Here is a 22728-nt window from a genome sequence, read left to right as displayed (position 1 = left end):
AAGGATGGGTCAACTATTCTTAAAATATACTATATTTATTTATTTGCATATATATTTACATATGTTCATATGTTTATATATTTATCCTTGCAGGTTATCTGTCACAGATATTTGCGTGTATCTGTGATGATACGATCGATCGTGCAAAACTTTCCATTCTTCCAAAAAATAGGAATCGATTTTAGTGCTTAAACAACCAAATAAATGTTTTAAGCAGGAGCTAAAAGTTCATTAAGTAGTTAGGTAAGTTAAGACAGAAAAGTTAGGACTTAGGTAGGTTGCTTGGACAGTTTTAGTTCCTTTTTTTGGACATGCAAATGGCTTCAAAAAAACATCGCTAACACCTGAAATTGAAATTTACAGCCGTAACAGTCTTTCCTTTGATGGCTTTGTGTTGCTGGAAATTCTGAAGAATCCTCCATCTGATCGAACACTTTAATCTTGAGGATTAAAATGTGCGAAGTTCCGCTACCTCTCAGCGATACGCAAAGCTCAATGAAGACTTCTCGTGAGTAGTTATCGAGTGTGACCGGTAAAAAATGGAGGAGGAAAGAGGCCACTTAATGAGGGAAAATGAACGGCTCTGAAGAGATATGATTAAGATAGAGTCAAAAGGCGTGCAGAGTTATGGGGACAATCGATGGCGGCGCTTGGCACTACGGTCCCCCAGGGACATGTTGCCAAATGGCGACGATCTGTATGTGTGGTGCAGCAGCGGTCACATTCGGCGCCGTCTCGGTTCGTAAGGAATTTGTCGTCGAACTCAGTTGAGTGCATTTTCCCACCGCTTTCAGACGAACTTCGCCGTTCATGTTGTTTTCGAAAAAAAAAACCAGCGAAACAATAGAAGTACGACCGTACACTTTTGGGGTATTTAACGACGCTGGGATTGAGAGGGGACCGCAACGATTGAACGTATTCAAGAAACATGCTTCTCCATTTGTTTCTCTTCTTTTGACTGGCCACGAAGACCGGACTGGTGGCTTGAGAAGAGGTAAAACCACGCTGAGTTTAGGTAAACTCTGATAACTACAAAGGGGTACGGTAACTAACGGACCCCGGACTGAGTGTTGATTGCCTCACGTCACCTCACGCAAAGTCGCACAGATCGAAAATCGAAAATAGGTCTTTTAAAGAGTGTAGTCTTTATATTTACATTCATATTTATGTATTATAATAATTTGTTGAAAAATACACAGATTGCTCCTCCATTCTAGTCGTGCAACAAGACGAGGAAAAAATTGAAAATAAAAAAAATAATAAAATACAAAAAAATCTTCAGTTTTTCAGTCGCATTTTCTGAAATCTTGCTACGTTCGAGTCAGAGAAAAACCGACCATAGAAGCCCAATGCCCTGAATAAAGGATCAAAGATTAAACTTTAGAAAAATCACCCAGAAGTGATAAGTAAGTGATTGTAAACATCATCCCTAATAAAATGTATTCGTGGTGTAGAAGGTTACCAAACTGAGTTTTTGAATTCCTCGGAAGCGAAGTCAGAAATAATTTTCAACTTTGAAACACAAAATTTTGTTTAGAACAGAAGTAGAGATTCTGGATTTCCTGAGATTTAGGGACTTATTTGATTCATCTTGTTGTTTTGAATTCCACGATATTTTTGATGTTTTCGAATCTCGTAATTTTGTTCACTGGCCTAACATCTCTTCCTAACGCCACTAGTCAATTCTTCCTAGAGCAGAGTTCTTTCCTTCGGCCAACTTATCAAAAGTGCCGTCTCAGCTCATAATTCATGTTGAAGGACAACGGCGAGTCGAAACTTGTAGTTCTCGCACCAATCTTCGGTTTTTTTTTCTCTCAAACATAAAATATTTTATTTAGCAAAATATATTACGCGTATGCATTGCAACGAAAGTGCTAATTTCAATAGAAATCCGTAGGAATGAAAAGCTCGTCAGGAGGAAGACACGTTGACGGATGGCACCTTGTTCACTGTAATCCAGGGACCCAAACTTTGATGAGAGTGATGATCATCAGCACCAGCATGAAGATGAGAATTCCGATGAGGAAAAACACCAAGAATTGCTTCTGAAAATGTTTGAAGATTTGTGTTATCCAATCTCATTAGTGGATATGGAATATCATAATCATGCTATATAATAGCTTAATCCGTGTTTGTTTGTGTGTTTGTCGGTGTGTCACGAAAATACTCCATTATGGTGCAAAACTCTGCACCGGTGAGGTGCCGATCCATCGCTATGCACCTGATAGCGGAGCACTCTACCTTTCCACCACTGTCCAAAGCTGTGAAAACATGTATGTTGGATTTGATAAGGCAAATTAGTTTCTCTCATATGTTCATAATGAGGGTAAATAAACTTTTATGTGAATGTATACTTCCAAATTTGTTAGCTATCATGCTGTATAATAACGGGCTTATTCTGTCATGAGTGTGCGTCTCTGTATGTGTGTGTCTCAGTCAAAAAATTCCAAAAAGAGAGGAAGAGGGATACTATGGCGTCGGTATGGCGCTGGAGCTTCAACGCGGTGAAATTGGGTGAGAAGGGTCCTACGGCGCCGAATTCGTGCCCCGGAGCCAGATAGCTGTAAAATGGGGTGGGAGTGGTATATAATAACGGGCTTATCCTGACATACGTGTGTGTGTGTGTGTGTGTGTGTGTGTGTGTGTGTGTGTGTGTGTGTGTGTGTGTGTGTGTGTGTGTGTGTGTGTGTGTGTGTGTGTGTGTGTGTGTGTGTGTGTGTGTGTGTGTGTGTGTGTGTGTAACGAAATTCGAAAATGGGGTACGACGGATCCAACGGCGTTGGATTGTGCCATAATGCAGTATTATCGCGCAGTAACTTCGTGTGTATGTCGCAAAAGGTGAATGGGACTTTGTAACCGTTTCATACCCGTGGCTACTGCGCGCGTTGTTTTCACCTCAGTGATTCCTCCGTGCGTCTGTTTCCTCGCACGTTTACCTCCGCTTGGTATTATGTCTTCCTCAGAAACTGGAAGCACGAATGAAACCGGCTGCTTGAATAGTAGCCAACAGTTCACATAACCTGATGAGGAACGTTATCTTTATCAGTACAATGATGTCGTTCACGTGAACTTATGCTAAATATCATTTTTTGGTAGCTGTTGAGGAAAACAGGGAGAACACCCATTCTTCGAGTAATGCTTTAAGATTGTGTCTATATTATATAGGAACCGAAGGAGTGTTTGAAGCTGAAGCATGAATATGCTCAAAATGTAGAACTGACGCGTTTAGAAAGAAAACGAAATTTTTCGCCTTCATTCATAGTAAAAAAAAAAGAAAGAAGAAAATGCTGTTAGAAAAAATTCTGATTTTACGGAAAATGTCACTACCATTGGTTTTTGATTAATTTTGATTAATTGATCAGTGAAGGCGATCGAAGAGAACACCACAAGAAGTCTGAAGTCCAGCTTTAGCCGGACATTCAGACTGGTTTAGTGAATGGAACTTTTTTTTTTTTTTTTTTTTGGGGGGGGGAGGGGGCATGGGAATTTTGAGATTGAAATCTCTCTACCGGGGTAGGTATTAAGAGTTGCGCATAATTAGCAAGCAAGTATCACAGAGAAAACTTTTCTCATAAGTTAGGGAATTCCAGCCGTCAGAAGCACTCAAAATCTTTAGCTCGCACGAATTCTGCTCTCGAAAAAATGACTATTTGAAGCCCTCATAAATTCCTACAAGCACAACCGTTGGGCAAAGTGAAGAGAAATAAGAGATTGTACGGCTCAAATACGATAAATGTCTTCATTTTGTAAGATCGAATATTGTCGTATGCATTTTAGCAGATATTCAACGACAATTTTTGGTCTTGTATAGAAATACGGAAAGACTTATCAATTATTTTTACTATTTTATTTTTTCTTCTCTTTACAGAGTCATTCTTTCTCGGAATCAATTGCGGTAGGCCCACTAGCTGTTTTTTGTTTCATCTCTTCTCTCCCGACATTTACGAATTCTAGCAATATCGGCTCCTACATTCAACTAAATTTACCTGTCTAGCCTCATCACTGAGATCCACAGCCTGTTTAGTGTCGTTCATCACTTTCGTGGTGTACTCGACCGCACTGCTGATATTGGTGTCAATTCGATCCATAATTGGATTCTGTAAAGGAACGAGGAGATACTGGTTCACTTTTGCGACGTTCAAAAAGCGGACCTGGGTGTGCACGAGGAAGTTGAGATGTTCGTGCATTGCGTTCACCTTTGACACAGCCTCCTCAAGAAGCTGCAGCTCCTCGTTCCTCTGTTTGATTTCGAGCAACGCCGCCTTTTCTGCACTCTTGTCATCCTGAAATTCGAGTTCTTAGCACATTTCAGAGTCCACCGCGCCAAATCTCACTTCTTCATCGATTTCCGTGCATTCTAAGGTTGGTGCCGTAATTCCGTTCGCCTGAAATCATTCGAAATGGAATAGCGTTCATTTGCACCGAACAACATGCTAAATGGACGATAGCATGGACATGAGAGACTGCAAAACCGTAACGGTCATCAATTCGGCACCATTGCCCTTCTCCACGTCGCTAATCTCCACTCCACGACTGAGCCGTCGACTAGAAGGGTCGTGATCGTTGTCAACTCCATCCTAAAGCATATCTCTAAAAGGAATACCGGAGACCCAACCGGACAACCGGACTGACGCAATGCAACCGCCGCAAAGGCAGCCACTTTTGCTTCGTGGAGCCTTTCAACGCAGCCAGAACCTGCATCATTGTTTAGCACGTGAAGCAAGGAGCAAGGGCTCCCCACATCTGTAATGGACGCGTTGCGTCAGTTCGGTTGAATGCGTTCGGCGACAGCTGCTAGCTGTGAGTAATACAGACAGATCGAAGGGAACACTTGTTACCGCCGTTCTTCGCTGCAGTTCGCGATGGTCCCATATCGATCGCAGCCGCGCCGCTTTGAGCACAGCTGCGTACACAACTGCACCCAGGTTCATATCGTTTTCACCCGACTCTACCACTAAGATTCGATCAAATAAATGCGAAAATTTGATCACAAAAGTGTGGCGAGGTTCTAAAATTTGCTGACCTTGGTCACCGATTGCAAAATATCCCAAAAATCATCGGTGTACGGAATAAGAGCTCTAGCTGCAGAACACCTTCAAAGGGTAACATAACCGTTTAAACATACTCCTTGAGGCACTTGCAACGTTTCCAAACCAACTCCTACATTGGGCTTCATATTGAACTCCCCTGGAAAAGACTTCTTGCATGAATCTAAAAGTAATACTTAGCCTGTCGAATTCAGGCAAACATAGAATTCCGAACTACTCGTTAGGAACGCTGTCATTATACAAAAACTGCATTACCAGCTTACGCACTTAGATGTTTTTCAGTCGCCGGCCGAGTTTCCTGCTCGAAAGGGACTTCTTCATTACGAAATCGGAGGATCAATGAGTGCACTGACTCCTTAAGGCTTGCAGTCTGGAAAAGATGGATTCCGCATCATATCACCTCGAAGGTAGAGGTTGTTGGAAGAAGGACATATCAAAGTGCCTTTCTCAACAAAGCCTAAACTCGCTTCCTCTTCTAACTCTTCCACTCTCAAGATCCTTCCTCAACAAATTAGTTCGCTCTGAGTTCAACGCAGCTTTTCAGGAAGATTTCAGCGTATCGTTGTCGAGTTCACTGCACCAGCAGATGGTGCTCGGGGCGCAGTTCCCAATTATCGACAACTCCAGAACCAGAGGTCTCAGGTCCACAAAGACATTAGTTTGGCTGAAGACACAACTCTTCTCATCCACAGAACTAACGAAATTAAATAGTGTAAATTGGGTAAGTAGCTAAGCTAACCAGTGAAGCGGTTTACACAAGTAGTGAAATGCAGATCACGTCTCGTCATTTCATTACGTCTCTGATAAAGTGTAGAAAAGCAGCGAAGTTGGATAAACTGATGTCTTTCATGTCCCTGAGAGCTCTAATTCTTGAATTTGGGTAGACGTCACCCATTTTCACAGAGAAGTTGCAAACTTGCAGAAACAAAGCGTTCCGAATTTTTCTCTATTCCTAATTTTTTTTTGAAGAAAAAGCAAACGCTAATTTTGCCTTAATCAACCACGCTCGGCTAAAAAAATCTTGATATGGCACTCCAAAAACTGGCAAATTCAAGGAGAAGAATCTCGCGTAAGGGACTCCCATTGCAGGAGGACTTTCCAGGAACTCATTATAAATACCTGTAACAGCAACCGCTACTCAGCATACTGTAAAAGGAAGTAGAGACTATCCTTTTTCGGTCTTTATGTGATCTTACGAATACGATACGAAGAACGCTAGATGAAGGACAGATATGCAGGAAAGAAGGGTCTAGAGAAGGATTCAGCACGACTTGCTAGATACACATCGTTTCAAAACGCACACAAGAACAGCGAAGCAGAAGATGCTACTGCTGCACTTGCATAGCACAGAAGAAAGCCGCGTACGACATATAAACAAGCTGGAAGAATCGTGATTTTCGTTCCAAATTTCAAGAATGCAATTAGAAGTGAGAAATGTTAGCAGAATGTAACAGGTTCACAGCGAATTCCTCACTCTATAAGATGGTACTAGAATAGTTTCTAATTCTACTGAAACTTGCTTCCTTAGGTCTTTGAAATGCCTTGTCAGGTGGACAAAAAAATGTCTGTTCGATATCATTCGTTTTCGAATTTTTTTGAGAAGGAGACAGCTGAAACTAATGCGGTTGCCTGTGTGGGAAGAGCCCAGTGCCAAATTTATCTGTCGCCTTTCCCCGCGCCTTAAACACCGATCCAATAAATGTCGTGGGTTGAGAGGAATTCATTTTTTCCAATATTTTTTGAACGGAGAACTACAGCAACTTAATGAATAGTCTACTCTCCGTAAATATACAGGGGAGAAATGAACACATCATAAACAATTGGAGCAGGAGAAAACGAATGTCTTGAAGAGCACATAGAGTATCGAAGGTGTAGTGAAAATATCCAGGAATATCACGGCTTCTTTGACAGCACCGTTCCTCCTTCTTTCACCTCTGCAAGCCTTACTGAAAAGGGAGGGAATTGTTACATCTTCGTGATAGATCACTTCATTGGAAGTGATCTATCATGAAGATGTAACAGTGAATGTTCTAGATGGTCCTAGGAACAGCCCGTTCTCGGAACGAGGAGATTCGACGTTCTGCGCTACGTCAGCAATCGCAGATGAGGCTCGCTGCCGCATCTGTCAAGGAGAATGAATTCAGCTGACCCGAACACATGACGGACAATTGGTACTAAGCGACAGGCACCAGAAACCAAAGCGACTGGGTCCCAGAAACAGAAAAACTCAAAGATTTCAGATTTCCACTTAGAGTGCTTCCAGTATTTCAATGCGGAAGAGAATCGAAATGTGAACACAGTCTGTTGTTGATCTTCCATTCATTCATACATCTATTCATTCATCCATTCATTCATTTATTTATTCACTCACTATAAGGTATGTTCAGCTCCGAAAAAACGCAACTCACACATGTAAACGGGACAAGTGGAAGTATTAGGTTGTTCGGATAAAACGAGACTTTCGAAACTTTACGAATTTCGAACAGCAATTTGGACAGTTTTGGTTCCATTTTGTTCCTGGCGTTTTCCTGTATAATTTACTCCCATTCTTGTTTATTTTTGATTTCTGTAATATTTTTTATTTCATAAAAATTTTTTATTTCATAAAAATAAAAATTTTTTATTTATTTTTTATTTATTTTTTAATCTATTTTTTAATTTTTATTTTATTGAAGATGTGATTTCGCGAAGTCAATGCTACAAATGGTTTCAACGCTTTGAAAATGGAAATGAGAGCTTAGAAGACGAAGAACACCGACGTCGTCCTCAAGTGGTAGACGACGAATTACTGAAAAAGGCGATCGAGTCTGGTCCGACACAAACTACAAGAAAACTTGCCCTAGAGTTCGGATGTTCGAATTCGACAATTGGCGACCATTTCTATACAATCGGGAAGACAAATCGGTGCGGCAAATGGGTTCCTCATAAGCTGAGTGATGAAAATAAAGTTGTCCGTAAATCGAAAAAAAATCGAAGAGTTGGGCTGGGAAGTTTTGCCGCATCCGCCGTGTAGTCCGGACTTGGCTCCTTCGGACGACCATCTATTTCGATCGATGCATCACGGATTGTCGGAGAAAAAGTTCAACAATATCGAGGAAGTCCGATCTTGGACCGCATCATACTTCGACTCACAGCCAACCAAATTCTTTGAGCTCAAGCAAATCGAACACTGGCTGGAGTGCAAGTGAGGTAAAGCGACTTACGATGCATCTTAGGGTGTATCAAAATAAATAGCTATTCGCAGCCGGCATCCACAACCTGCATGATCGATGGCGAAGCGTTGTTGATAGTTGTGGAGAATATTGTTTGGAATAAAGACTTGCTATAAAAAATTTTGTGATGTTTGAAAGTTTGAGTCGAAAGTCTCGTTTATATCCGAACAACCTAATATTACTGGCACCCGCTCAAGCAAATCGAACACTGGCTGGAGTGCAAGTGAGGTAAAGCGACTTACGACGCATCTTAGGGTGTATCAAAATAAATAGCTATTCGCAGCCTGGAGACTGTCCGAACAGTCAAACTCATTTGTAGAAAAATGCTGGGATGTGATGGAGTGCAGTACACGCATTATTTCTCTCCTTGACTGAACTAGAATTTCGCTACTGCCTACTCGTCGCATCTCCAAGCCGTGCTCCTATACCGTTTTATGTTTCCAGTGACTTAGAATCGACCTGTTTACGCCTTCCTTGACTTCATGGAGAAATGGATGTGAACGAATTTCGAGTTAACGAGAAAGCACCAGAACTCAACTAGGAACGCACCTGGTCCTTCCGCATTCGGTAGTACGCTGATTTTTTGTCCGATGTTTGCCGAACCTCATCATAAAACCCTAAACAGAACATCATCCGTGAAATAAGAAGTTCCACGTCAGGTAACAAAAAGCCTACCATTGACTGTTTCTACTACTCTGTCCAGGTCCTTCGAGAAATTTTCGATAATCTGCGATAATTTCTCATACAGGAGGCGGAGTCTCGCTGCAATGACGATTACGCTCGCAAAATTCAAGACAATTCTCATTTTATATGCACCAGGATTAGAATAGAGTCCGTCCGCAATTTCACTTTTTTCGGAACGAGTCACAGTGATGCTTACATGTCCACAGCAAGAAGTTCTCGGAGGGAGAAATAATTAATTTTTTGGAGGCTTCAGCGCTCTGAATGTGAGATGTCCAGAATCACGGACTGGCACAACCGCTAAAGCTTTTCTCTTTTCTTTATTGCGGAGGTAGAGTTGGGAAAGGAGGGCAACGTGAATGAAAAGAGCTTCAGGATCTTACGATCCCCGTATCGAATTTTAATGGACAACAACACTCACCTCTGTCAACGTCGCGAGTTTGGTTAGAAATTTTCAGCAAGTTGTGCAGTTGACGGATCAGATTCGCGACAGCTTCCATTTCTGTGATAGCCTCCCTGACAGATGTTATTCGTCGAAGAAACTGAAAGCAGTGACCTCAAGTTCCCGCAAGGAGAATTTCTTAGGGGAACTCAAACGTCCTTCCGTCCTTGTGTCTTGGATTTTCGGTATACCTCTGTCTAATTTTTCCATAGTGTGTCTGCAAGGTTTTTAAATGGTGGCTTTTTTAGCATGACGTTTCGGTTTTCTCGCCGCCATCAGAGAAATAGATAGAGCTTGAGTTCCTTATTCAAAACGAAAAGCTTTACAAACCGAAATTTCAGGCTAACAAAGATCCCGCACTAGTATGAAAATTCTCAGAGACTTTTCTTCGCGAGCGGATGCGAAGGTCTCACTTGCTCAGTTGTCTCCTCTTCCTCGGTCGCAATGATCAATTCGCTCATCACTTGTGCTTCACCTTTTGTCGCATTGCTCCTCTGGAATTAGTGAATTGCGCTGTAGACTCCTTTGTATGGTAATATGCCAACTATTTTGGATAGGATGAAATTACGTAAGCAGTGAAACACTGCATTTCTTCCTAAGGAGCACGAATGCACAATGAAGCACCCCATTTAGCGAAAGTCACTCATTTCGAAATGGGAAACAGTAAGCTGAATGCGCAACCTTGCTCCTAACCACCAACCTTTAAACTGGCCAACCGATCCTTGATAGGCATGGTTACACCCTGAAAGAGAATTGAATGAGTCAAAGAACCTGCACCTGCAAGGAACACAAAGTCTCAGACAAAGGCGTGCAAATGAGAAACATATCATCGCGATTATTTTCTCTCGTACAAATGTCTCTAGGAAGCTTCATAACTCGGAAGAAAAAAGTCGTGCCAAGAAAGAATCAGCTGATTAGACTCCGAGAAAAAACAGCAGGGCAGATAACGACCTCTACAACTCATAGGAATTCCCTTCCACTGTCAGAAGCGAATAGCTGTACGGCATCCTGAGGGGAACGAACAAAAGAAGCGTTATCGACTCCGCACGCAGGCATCTCAATTTCTTTTTCTAACTAACATAGCTATTTTATTGTGTATTTATGGGAACATTAAAATCTCAGAATGGGTTTGATAACGAAAAAAAAAGTGGCAAACGTGTTGCTGCACCTCCCTCTCCCGCTTTTAAGGCAGCTTAATTGATTTTGCTTGGATCTCCCTACAAATAGATAGGGGTAGAGGTCATTTTTGAATGTTAATCCAGAAAGGACGTGCATACTAGCCGTTTTTAATCTTAACTAACATGACTTAAACAAGCAGCAGAAACTTCTCTCCCGCAATACCGTGGAAGCGCTGCAGATTGCGATCGGTCCGTAAAGACGCTTTAAGTCAAATTGTTGCAGAGACAGGATCATACGCCTTCTTATCAAGTGCTAGAGGAGTTGAATGTAATTACGCTCGTATTCGAGAATTACACCCCTTCCCCTATCTATTCGTAGTGAAATCCCAATAAATTGACCTTAAGCTTATATCCTAGTGGTAGTTTCGCATTTGGATGGAGTGTCAAAGAAACCTCCCCGCAATCTCTTTGATATAAACATGTAGTGCATAGATCTTCCATTAATGAACAGTGAAGTCCCAGTAACGTTAACTACGTGCTGTTGCTTTTAAACAACAGTGAACCAAAAATTCCGCCAGGAATAATTAAAAGCGCGTGGGCGTAAATCTTGCACCCCAAGCAATGAATTTGATTCCATACAGAGGGTGAAAAGCATGATTCATTGTAGGGGCGTGCGAATAAGGGAAACTCCGAAAGAGCATGAGCTACTTACTAATTACATACAGTTTTGTGAGGTTACAGTGATAGCAAGTGCTTTCAGTTAATTGAAAAGCGAAATACTCTTGAAAAAGAAAATGAAGCACTGTTTCCCATGGATAGGGCTGTACTATCGGGCACAACTGAGAGGAAAATCGAAAGAGAAGTCTCGAAAAGCTTTCCCCTTTCGATTTACTTCTCAGACTTCTTTTCTTAGAGAAATGTAAGCAAACACATCTAGGGTCAATCGTGAGAAGACAGTCCTTCTGAGTAAATTTGGCGGGCGAACGCTTCTTTAGTGAACGAAGTTCAACAAAGAGATGGGTGCCACCACGATAAAACCGAAGAAGGATCAGATGATGACTAATGATCACTAATGACGAAGGCCTTAGTGTTTCAAAACGCCACTACTCAATTAAGGAGAATTTGCAGAGAGTGAACTTCAAGATCGAGTACTAGGATAATGCAAACCATCTACATGTTTCCGTTTTCTCTTCACATCTTCACATTTAGTGACATATAGCTATTGTCAACCTCGAATGTGTTCAACTGGGTGAGCGCGACGCACCGGCCTCGTGCACACCTCCTCTTCCTTCTACGTTGCCTCAATCGCAAAGAGTCGCTTGAACATGCTTGCTGCGTTCACAATAACCAGGCTTTCGGCGACTTCTAGCACCGAAGCACTGGTTTCCTTGGAGTACTGGCCTTTCACATATCTAATGGAGAAAATGAGTAAACGAATGGCTGTTAGAGGAGAGTAGGAATGAAGGACATATCGGTTTTTTTTCTTGTTGAGAAGTATTGTCCATACGTTTCTTGTTCACATCGATTTCGACAGAAACCAAAACACCATGGAGTATAAACCTCTGCTGCTGTTGATGAGGAAATAGGACGTAAGGAATTATCTACTATGGTAGAGCGTAAAGGTAGGGCTCAGGCAAATTTTCCTCGTTACGTTCTTTCCACGGATATAGTCCGGCGAAAACGAATTAGAGCGCGGTGCAATCGGAGTTTCGGAGTGTGTGTCCGGAAAGGCGCGAGGAGCAAGCGTTTACATGTATGGGGACTCCCTAGCCTCAGTCCAAGTGAAGCTAGCGATGGTCCCAGGCTGATCCCACCACTGCCTCCACCGCGCCGGTTCGAATGCAGCCGCCTACGCAGTTGCACCGAGTTTCAGGTCGTTTTGAGCCGACTATATGTTCGCACACAATTCCAAAGAATGACACCAAAAACACGAAATTCGATCACGTCATTACTCCATAATTTATAATAAAATACCAATGAATACTGTATGATACAGAAATCAAAGGGCTCAGGAGTACTCGGAGGACTTACTCCACTTAACAAGAAAACTCTCCAAACCGATAGAAGGTGAAATAAAAAAAAGAAAAGTGGATTAGAGAAGAAATCACCCAACAGGACAACTTTTTACACCCGATAGAAGAAATTACTTTAAATTTTATGAGTTGTTGTAATACGCAAAATGTAAGACTGGCACAGCATGAACGTCTAAGATTCTTTGAAAAAACCAAAGCAAAGGAAATGGAAAAAAAGAGAAAATAAAACGAAGAGCATAGATATGGCAGAAAAACCCGGAAGAGCCGACAGAAACTTTACTTCTACCCAGTAACATTCTCCTGACAGTAGAAACGGACTTGAAACTCGCATTCGAGTATTTGAAATCCTGTTTGAATTCGTGTACTCACACTGATTGAGTTGCAAATACGATATGACTCATATTCGAGGAAAACATCACACGAATGTAGATGGAGGCGGAGGCGGAGGTGGTGCGCTCCGAATTTTATGCGTTCAACACAGCTACGTGTGTCCAGGTACTCAAGAAGGAAGAATTTTTGCACAAAGCAAACATCTTGGCGAAAGTCGCCTGTGATTTTTGGTCGCTTGATTTTTTACAACACAAAAAATTGCATGATATCCGCATAATATTGTTATTGTTATTGTTAATTATTATTCATTTATCTGCTCAAAATCCTCTTTTAATTTGCAAAAAAAACTTCAGTGAAAATAAACATTGGACAAATAAATATGAAGAAAGCAATAAAACATGTAGTTAAAGCAGATAAAAAGAGGAAGTAGAGGTTTTTAGAAGACGCAGGAACATCTATGCTCTAAAAGCAACATGAGATGAGGGAAGAGCGGTACTCGAAAGGTCCATGTCCTCGAAACAATCACATGATATAGATAGAATCACTCCTATAGATGCGTTACCGAACAGAACCGAAGTGCAGGAAGGAACTCCAAATTTAGAAGTGGAGGCACGGGGTAGGGACCTTCCTTTATTATGGCCCAATTTGTGTGTGCGAAAATAAATAACTTCCCTCGTTGAGACCTGGTAATTCAGCGCAGTTCGCAAGCCCACAACACGACCGGCATTAATGTGGTGCTCAGATACAAACGTTCAGTGAGCAGCACTAACATTCCAAAAGAAAAAGTGCAGCAAGAATTACTCATGAAAAGCAACGATTAATTCCCAGACCTCCAAGAAACTGAAAACACAGGATGAACTGTTCGACTAAACTCTGAATCAGTTGACGTCGGCACAGAGCGTCGGTGTCGATGGCATTTTTGATATCGACATAAGAATGTAACTAAACATGAATCGACATTTATCGCCGCTTCTAACGAATCTAAACACATCTCTTTCCCAGGATCGAAGTGTGAACTCAGATGAATAGAATGATCGATTCGATTTTTAGATCGTTCTATTGATTACGGAGGAGTAACCACCTTGACGAAATATTTTATTCGGCTAACTTTTCGAGCTGCACAGCTTCGTCTAGGACGTGGAATGTAAAGCAAATCCGCTCAAACTCTAATATTATCGACAGTTTTGAGAAAGATGTCGAAAGAAAATGCAACAGACGAGCAACATTGCGATCGGAGAAAGTGAGGAACGTTCACGATAAAAATGTCTCCACTGTGAACGATTCTGTTATCTCAAAAGGACTGTTGAACCATCCCTGGTTTTTGAGGTATAACCAGTTTCAACGAAATTATAACCACTAATCGATGATTCATCAATAATACAAACGATCGTTTAGGATGACACCATAAGCTTCATTCAAAAAAAGACTGTACGAAACAAAAGGAGATTAATCAAATTTATTTATCTCAAAGTAGGAATTGGATGGCTAGAGAACTTATTTTGTCGAGTTTTTGCTGAAATTGTTGTAGCGATAGACAGCAAAATGGTGAAGCCATTCGAGGAATAAGTCGAAGTTACAGTATTCTACACACATTTTTTGAACTAAATTATATGTCAGGGTTCTATTTTCACTGAAAACCCACATTTCCAACAAAAAAGCGGACCGTGAATCCTTCTGCACGTCTCAGCCGTCCCATCGTGAGGCTATCTACCTATGTCCAGGAAAAAAAACGAGGTAGTGCATAAACAATCAAATAATTGCAACAGAAATGTTATTTGCGGAGAATGCTACACGAAACCGGGCATCTTTCGTTCCTGCGATGGGAAGTGAACAGCTCTACATTCAAAAGTACTTGTACTTTACATACATTCTATAGCAGTTACATAGACTGGATGTCATATTAGATTCACCCGTAAACAGGCAACATTTGCCATATGCGTAGTCCCGAACCTCTCCCACTCTTCAAGCAAATCTATCAACTCATTTGAGCACTCGAACTAGTTTCGTTTTTAAATTACAATCCGGTCAAAACAATTTAATTTGTGGTGCAACATCGCATAAGCGATTACGTACAAAGCGACACGGTTAAAGAACAGCGATCGTAGCAAACCACAGAGGCTAAGCTCGAGCACGACCACGGAGTTAAGCGAAGGTCCCACTGTCCAAATGTCTTGTCGGAAGCACAACTGAAAACAGCGCCAAGAATTTCTTGTCGGATCACTGGATTTGCTGTTCCCTTCGTGAGCAGATTGTTAGCGGAGGTGATCTGCTTTCAATGTGTGGGAAAGCAAAGCCACGTTTCACGTTTCAAAGAACCAATACCAAACGCAAATGCGCCAGTCGTCGGAATAGATGTCATAACGGCAGTGTTATTAATTAATACTATATTGTTATTCACAATTATGAACTTCTCAAGCTATGGTCAAGGAAGTGACCGGAAGGAACTCATACTTAATTCGAACCTTTGAAAGAAGAAGAGCCAACGTGGGATAATTTCCCTTCCCAATAGTTTGTTGGTCTGGGCAAATTGAGAAGTGAAGGCCCGACAGTCGGTGTTTAACTGACATCAGTTCAAGGAAAAAAGCGAATTCAAACTTATACTAGCACTTGAGATTTATGGATTTAGCGGATTGAAAATCACTGAAACAATCTGTAGGTACGATGCCACTTTATGACTAATAAAATTCAGGGTAATACTCATAGAAGAACGCATCACGCAATGCAATGCGAACCTATTCGCAGGTAACGTACGCTGTCACATTTTCCTGCAAGCATTTCGTTTTTTTCCGGAGATTCGCAGTGGCAGACGATTTGTCACCGAGACGTTGAAAAAACATTGTGACTCAATCATTCGGAACGGAGAGAAAAGCATACAGTCACGATTGCCGCGTTCCTTTAAACAGAAAGAGATTGTCAGTTTAAATACACAATTCTCACATTTTCGTCCACTGCGGAGTTCGAAGTGTGATAAAAAATAGAAGAGATGAACTGAATTCCAGCCTTTGAGGTACTGAGACGAATTAAAACTGCGCACTAGTGGTCTACATCTGTCCCATCGTACTCCTCACTTTCATGCCCTCCCGCATTCCTCACTAAGTGTCTTCGTAAACTTCTGTTCCTCACAAGAGTAGGACGAGCTCGCTTAAAAACGAAGGTATCATGTATTACAGCGTAATATTGATTCCCTCTACCTCTCAGAAAGAAGGAAGAAAACGATTCTTAAAGCATAGCACATATGTGCACTGATCCATGCAGTGCAAGGAAATGGATGGAAATTATCAGGGAATCATCCAATAAAACAGCAAATTACCCTTATTCAGACTGAAAGTAAGCGTCATAGAGTTACAGTAACAAGGGCACTGCTTATGTTCAAAAAGAAGAATTTCTGGCTGCCTTACAATGCCCTCGAATACGTGTACACTTTTTCCCCTTACGACAGGTTGTTTCTTTTTGTGATTACCGGTAAAAAAAACTATAAATAGCAATTCAAAGCAATGAAATATATAAAATGTTAACAAAGTTAAATGAGCATAAAGTACACAGCAGACAATAAAGATGAGCAGATGGTACTCGGTGTAACTCTTATGACGGTGCATCTACTTATGCATTTCTCCCTTCCATTCCTCTACATGGATAGATAATTTTTTTGAACTACAGCTCATTGACAAGCGCCTTGCAGTCCCAGTGCATAAAAAGAGAGAGTTTGGAAGACTAAATGTTGCAAAAAAAGAACCTTTCTAAAACAGATGAGCGCTTTCTCAAAAAGAAAATGAGAAATCAACCAACAATCAATCAAAGATGAGAACCACGCCAGGAGACGCTGATTCAAATGGATAATTTGATAAATGGAGCGAATTAAAAGTCAAAAATGATGTCGTGAGGGAAAAAACTCAAACCCGAGTTTAAATCATTGGTGGAATATTTTGCTATCGTTCTTGTTTGTTTATCATTACATAAAGTCGAATTATCTTCAGTTTCCGGGGGTTTCTTTCCAATGAAGCAGAAATGTTTGTTGAAGAGGAGTCGAAAATATCAACTGCATTAATTTAAACAATAAATCAAATCGGTTTAAAAAAAAGAATCGGAACGCACAAAATGGTTGAAACAAAGCAGAATGAAATAGAATTCTGTGGTGTTGTTCGCAACGAACGGTGGATCACTTCTTTGCGTGCGGTCAAATCAAGCCAGACGTCAGCAATCGATCGTGGCCGGAAAGTGTTTCAAAAAGGGATCAAATGGCGATTAGGTGCCGAACCGGGTGTTTTGTGAAACGAATCAAACCAGATACGATGATTAGCAGCTCCGCGAACACGTACGGCAGCAACACCGCATTCGGGACCTGAATGTTTAATCGTGTTCGTAGAGCGATCACACGTCCTTCTCACGGAAAGGCGCTGGGAGCACGAATTCGATTCGTTGCTGAATTAATCTCATGAAGATCATTCTGAAATTTACAAATTTGGAATCAATGCGTTTGACAAAGGAAACATGGAACGTAGGTACGACTATAAGATTGATTGCGAATTCGGGTTCGATGTGTACAGGCAGGAAAAAAAGTAAAAGACGAGGAAGAGTTGTCTGATTTTTCAAATGACTGGGGTTGCACGTAAGCATACAAAGTTGTACCTCATCGCCCTTTCGTAAATTACCATCGACCACACTGAAATGCAATAATCCAAGAGTTCTGCATGTCTTCTATCAAGTGGATGGATCGCCGTTATTCAGTCCAACTTCCAGCAATGCAGCTAAGACTGATCTCTAGAGAAAATCTTGGTGTTTCTTGTTGATTTTTCGGAAGTTCTAAACACGATATTTACAGTGATCTCCACGAAGCTGGAAAGAGGCGACAGCTGACTCCCTTCCATACCCTTTCATAATACCTGCCACGGATATATTGCGTTCCTTTCCACGGTCGTCAACTTTTTTAAACTTGAAATTGCCTGAGTTCCTGTCTAAAAGAATCAACGTTGGACGGTGGTCACTGATTACGTTGATCAATACCTTGTTGACTGGAAAATCTCTGCTGTTCAACAGAAGAGAAAGAGGTCAAAAAAGTGGGAAGAGCTTAGTGGGACATGCGATACATTTTACAACCACTTTCCAGAGCCGAAACGCCGGCAACAATTGGCCGCATTCTACGACCTCTTCTCAATTGAATCGCGTACCAGACTGATCCTCTTTTTTTTGTGAAAATTTCTTTCCAGTTCCGAATACCTTGATGACTGCTCGCGGAGATGCTCACCTGTGTAGCCTCACTTCGCAGCGTTGCTACCTGAGATACTTTTTTATGGATGGGTTGGTTCTTTCTTTTTTTCAACCTCTCTGCGCAATGTGAGACGAATTTTGGATTTTCCACAAATTGTCGCCGACGATCACTGCATTGTTTGTATATGTATACATAATATAAGGCAAAATAAAGGATGAAGTGCCCAACGTTGACCAATCTCTTTGAGATGAACCGTTTCGCATCAATCCAGAATCTTTGACGGCTCATGAACGCGTATTTGGTCTACACAATAACTTGCAAGCGCCATTCCAAGAACCAAGCCGGTGTTTTTATCCCGTTTTTATTCTTTTGCAAGTCTGCCACTAATTTTTCGACTCGGAAGGATGAAAAGCTTGGTTAGGATGAAGATTTGGGGAGGAGAGGGGACGAACGACTGAATGGAAAAACTGAGATCTGAGTTCTAGAGGAGTGTTTCAACTCTCAGCCGAGTTCACTTGCGAGCAATACACGTACAGTTAGCCTCATTCGCTCGGATAGTTCACTTCAAATTTCAAATTCTTACCAGTAATTCTTCACTATCTATGATTCGATAGCACAACTTCTCGATGCATTATTATCGCCGAGATAATGAGAATTCAGTTTGAAAAAAAGCAAAAAGAAGACGAAATCCCCACATTGAGCTGTAAGACTTTTTTATTCTCGCGAAACGCGTTGCTCCTCGTCAAAAGGAGAGAGAGCTACAAGGTTCACAAAACGAAGGACTCCGGAATGCTACAAAATCTATGAAAAGACAAGTACCGCGATGAACAATGAGAAACAATGACGTCTCCAATCGTTCCCCATTCTCCTATTTTATGACAAATAATAATAACAAAAATAGTGATAAATAATGATAAAATCATCATTGCTTAACAAACATTTGTGATCACAAAACAGTTTTTAGAGATATATTCCAATTTTCTCCGACATCATATAAGATGTAACTTTCTAAAAAAAAACCAAAGTTTATCAGTTCTCCACAAATATGTGGTAATAATCAAATACCTAAAGAATATTTGTGAGGAAAAAAAACTTATTCATAGCGGTCGAAGTCGTTCCGATAGCAGATTTCTAGAAATTTGTACCTAAAACTGTTCATCATAGGTTACTGTAGAGATTACTAGTTGACGACACGACATAAACGGGAGCCAAAGTAGGATCAAAACATACGTAGCTAGCATATTAATCAATAAATCACAGAATTCGCTTTTGCTTTTTTGTGTACGGAAAACACAGACCTTAAACTCACTTCGTACACCCATTGAGATTTTTTTCTTTGAAACCAAGAAATATGGAAAATGTAGATAAAGTATTAAGATATCATTTTTTCGCTATTATTAACAATATACCAAACACTTTAATCTTAAGAAAAACGATGAGATGGTATAAAAATGGGAACTTTCAATTCATTAGAAAAAAGGAACGAAAGAGGGATGAACACGAAAGCGTGAGGATTTATCCAAAAATCGTCTATAAGTAAATAGCCGCCACAAAATAGCGCAAGGCAGCCCGTACAGAGAACTCTCCCTGGAAAGAACTGTGAAGCGGCCATCTAAGAAGTCCAGCTTGCGTCAAAAAATTAATAAATATAAATAAAAACCAACAGTTGAAGAGAAACGCAAGCATAATGAAAACATAGCACGTTGAAGTGCAGCGAGGTAAGCAAAAAGTACACATTCATAATCGTAGACGTTCTCGCGATCAGCTGTTTAACCACATATGTGCAGCTGGGTGCACAGTTAAAGGCATCACTCCACGAATCTGAGGTGGTACGGATTTCAGGTGGAGTATTCGTATAGGGGATAGTAGATTATGGGGAGTGGGGTGATTCCGTCCATTTCTTCCTAATTGCCGTGAAAACGGTCCGGAAGATACGGCTTCGGGCGTTCTGGCGCACTATTTTCCACAAGGAGTTCGATTGGAGCGCGCCAGCCTTTTGCGGCGCCGCATCTTCCGGGCCGTTTTTCACGACAATTAGAAAGAAATGGACGGAATCACCCTCCTCTCCATAATCTACTATCCCTTATAAGAATACTCCACCTGAAATCTGCACCACCTCAGATTCGTGGGGTGATGCCTTTAGTATCAAATACTAAAGGGGGCGTGTCCGCACTCTCAAACCTCGTCAAATATTTGTCCTAAAAGGAAGAAAGAAAGCTAGTGAACTATGTGACAAGAAATTGCACTGAACACAGTGGCAAAAAGAACAAAAAAAGAGAGGAGAAAAGAGGAAAAAAGAAAAGAAGAGGAAAAAGCAGGGCATCAGATCGTCAACTGTGAGGAAAAAGTACTGAGCAATCTACATAGCGAATAACCAACTAAAAATAAACTCACCTACAGCTCAGCATCATCTGACTAAGATGAGGACGATCTGCGGAGGAAGACAGACACGTAGAACTCCTCTGCTCCCAATTCACCAGTCATTTCCCTGTTTACTATCGCAATCCTACTATTTGCTCCGAATTCCTAGTGATTCAGTCCTATTTTTATTGCTTAAGTTTAAAAGTACAAGATAAGCCAAGTTAGGTTAAAAGCAGCACATCAGAAAATTGATTGTGTTTGGTTCTTTCCACAAATAGACGGAGGTGCAGTGCAGTTCATGATGATGGTCACGCTCATTTGCCCTCTAATCCAGGAAAAGATGTGAGAAACAGCACTGGTTGCATCGGTGTCCTCTGTAATGCAACTTGTTACGCGATAGAACACCAGCGATTCGATCGTCATCGAAGGTCCACAACTAATGAAACTCAAATAAGCATCAGAATCTTCCCTTCCAGAACAATCGCAGACGCGTTGTCATCGTTCTACTACCTATAATAAAAAGCAACGAAATCACGAAATCGACGTGGTACGGAAGCCCAGCAATGACGTAAAGTTTGGGCTGTAAATTGCGGAAACGTGTGTTGCTCCTCTCATTCTCCCTAACTGTCGAAGAACGATGTGCTTGCCTACGAAGTCAGTTGCAACGCGCCACCCTTGTGTACCCGCCGCGTCCACGATTGAGCGGTCGAAAATCAATGCCTATTCAAATAAAACCAATTAATACACTGCTAAGAGGAAGAGAGCGATCTAACCTGCCTCTTAGGCGCTAGATCGGTTCCCACGCCGTTCTTTAGGACGACCAGGTGGACTTGGGAGGGGCACGTTCGTTTCTGTAATCTGCAATCAGAACTCAACGTTCCCCCCCGCCTTCCGCACCACGTCAATTTCGTGATGCGCTATCTTTAAGTATTTGCATCGTTGGGAACCAAGGTCGCTTCACGCCCCTTTTTCTGAATTATTGTGGGGAATTGGACATAATCACGCCCATATTCGTGAACCGCACCCTTTCGCCTCTGTCTGTTCGTAGTCCCCGTTCATTCTATTGAACCTTAATCTCTCGGTCTCAATTAATTATCGATCTCGAACGACCGTTGAAGAACAAGGGCATTTATAGTGCAGGTCAACATCAGACTGAAACGCAGCAGTAGTCCACAATGCAATGGACACTGTTTAGGGATTCTTATGACTAATCTCTAAGTCATACTCATTTAGTCTGTATGTCAAATGTACGTACGTACGTATGTATGTATGTATGTACGTATGTATGTATGTCAAATGTACGTACGTACGTACGTATGTATGTATGTATGTATGTATGTATGTATGTATGTATGTATGTATGTATGTATGTATGTATGTATGTATGTATGTATGTATGTATGTATGTATGTATGTATGTATGTATGTATGTATGTATGTATGTATGTATGTATGTATGTATGTATGTATGTATGTATGTATGTATGTATGTATGTATGTATGTATGTATGTATGTATGTATGTATGTATGTATGTATGTATGTATGTATGTATGTATGTATGTATGTATGTATGTATGTATGTATGTATGTATGTATGTATGTATGTATGTATGTATGTATGTATGTATGTATGTATGTATGTTGTATGTATGTATGTATGTATGTATGTATGTATGTATGTATGTATGTATGTATGTATGTATGTATGTATGTATGTATGTATGTATGTATGTATGTTGTATGTATGTATGTATGTATGTATGTATGTGTATGTATGTATGTATGTATGTATGTATGTATGTATGTATGTATGTATGTATGTATGTATGTATGTTGTATGTATGTATGTATGTATGTATGTATGTATGTATGTATGTATGTATGTATGTATGTATGTATGTATGTATGTATGTATGTATGTATGTATGTATGTATGTATGTATGTATGTATGTATGTATGTATGTATGTATGTATGTATGTATGTATGTATGTATGTATGTATGTATGTATGTATGTATGTATGTATGTATGTATGTATGTATGTATGTATGTATGTATGTATGTATGTATGTATGTATGTATGTATGTATGTATGTAGTATGTATGTATGTATGTATGTATGTATGTATGTTGTATGTATGTATGTATGTATGTATGTATGTATGTATGTATGTATGTATGTATGTATGTATGTATGTATGTATGTATGTATGTATGTATGTATGTATGTATGTATGTATGTATGTATGTATGTATGTATGTATGTATGTATGTATGTATGTATGTATGTATGT

General features: G+C 40.7%; 1 protein-coding gene across 1 annotated transcript; it reads right to left on the bottom strand.

Moving 5' to 3' along the window:
• Positions 1-1946: 1946 nt before the first annotated feature.
• Positions 1947-10116, bottom strand: RB195_010699 (uncharacterized protein; the record flags this gene model as incomplete). Its single annotated transcript, XM_064191827.1, has 12 exons — positions 1947-2045; positions 3987-4097; positions 4152-4283; positions 4335-4385; positions 4479-4577; positions 5126-5187; positions 5316-5418; positions 8810-8877; positions 8936-9022; positions 9363-9483; positions 9797-9877; positions 10084-10116. 12 exons carry the CDS (start codon positions 10114-10116, stop codon positions 1947-1949), a joined length of 1047 nt encoding a protein of 348 aa, XP_064049410.1.
• Between the last annotated feature and the right edge of the window lie 12612 nt (positions 10117-22728).

Source organism: Necator americanus, chromosome III, assembly GCF_031761385.1.
Source record: "Necator americanus strain Aroian chromosome III, whole genome shotgun sequence".
Classification (NCBI taxonomy): domain Eukaryota; kingdom Metazoa; phylum Nematoda; class Chromadorea; order Rhabditida; family Ancylostomatidae; genus Necator; species Necator americanus.
The sequence above is the reverse complement of the archived record's forward strand: the minus strand, read 5'-3'. Positions and strand labels throughout refer to the sequence as shown.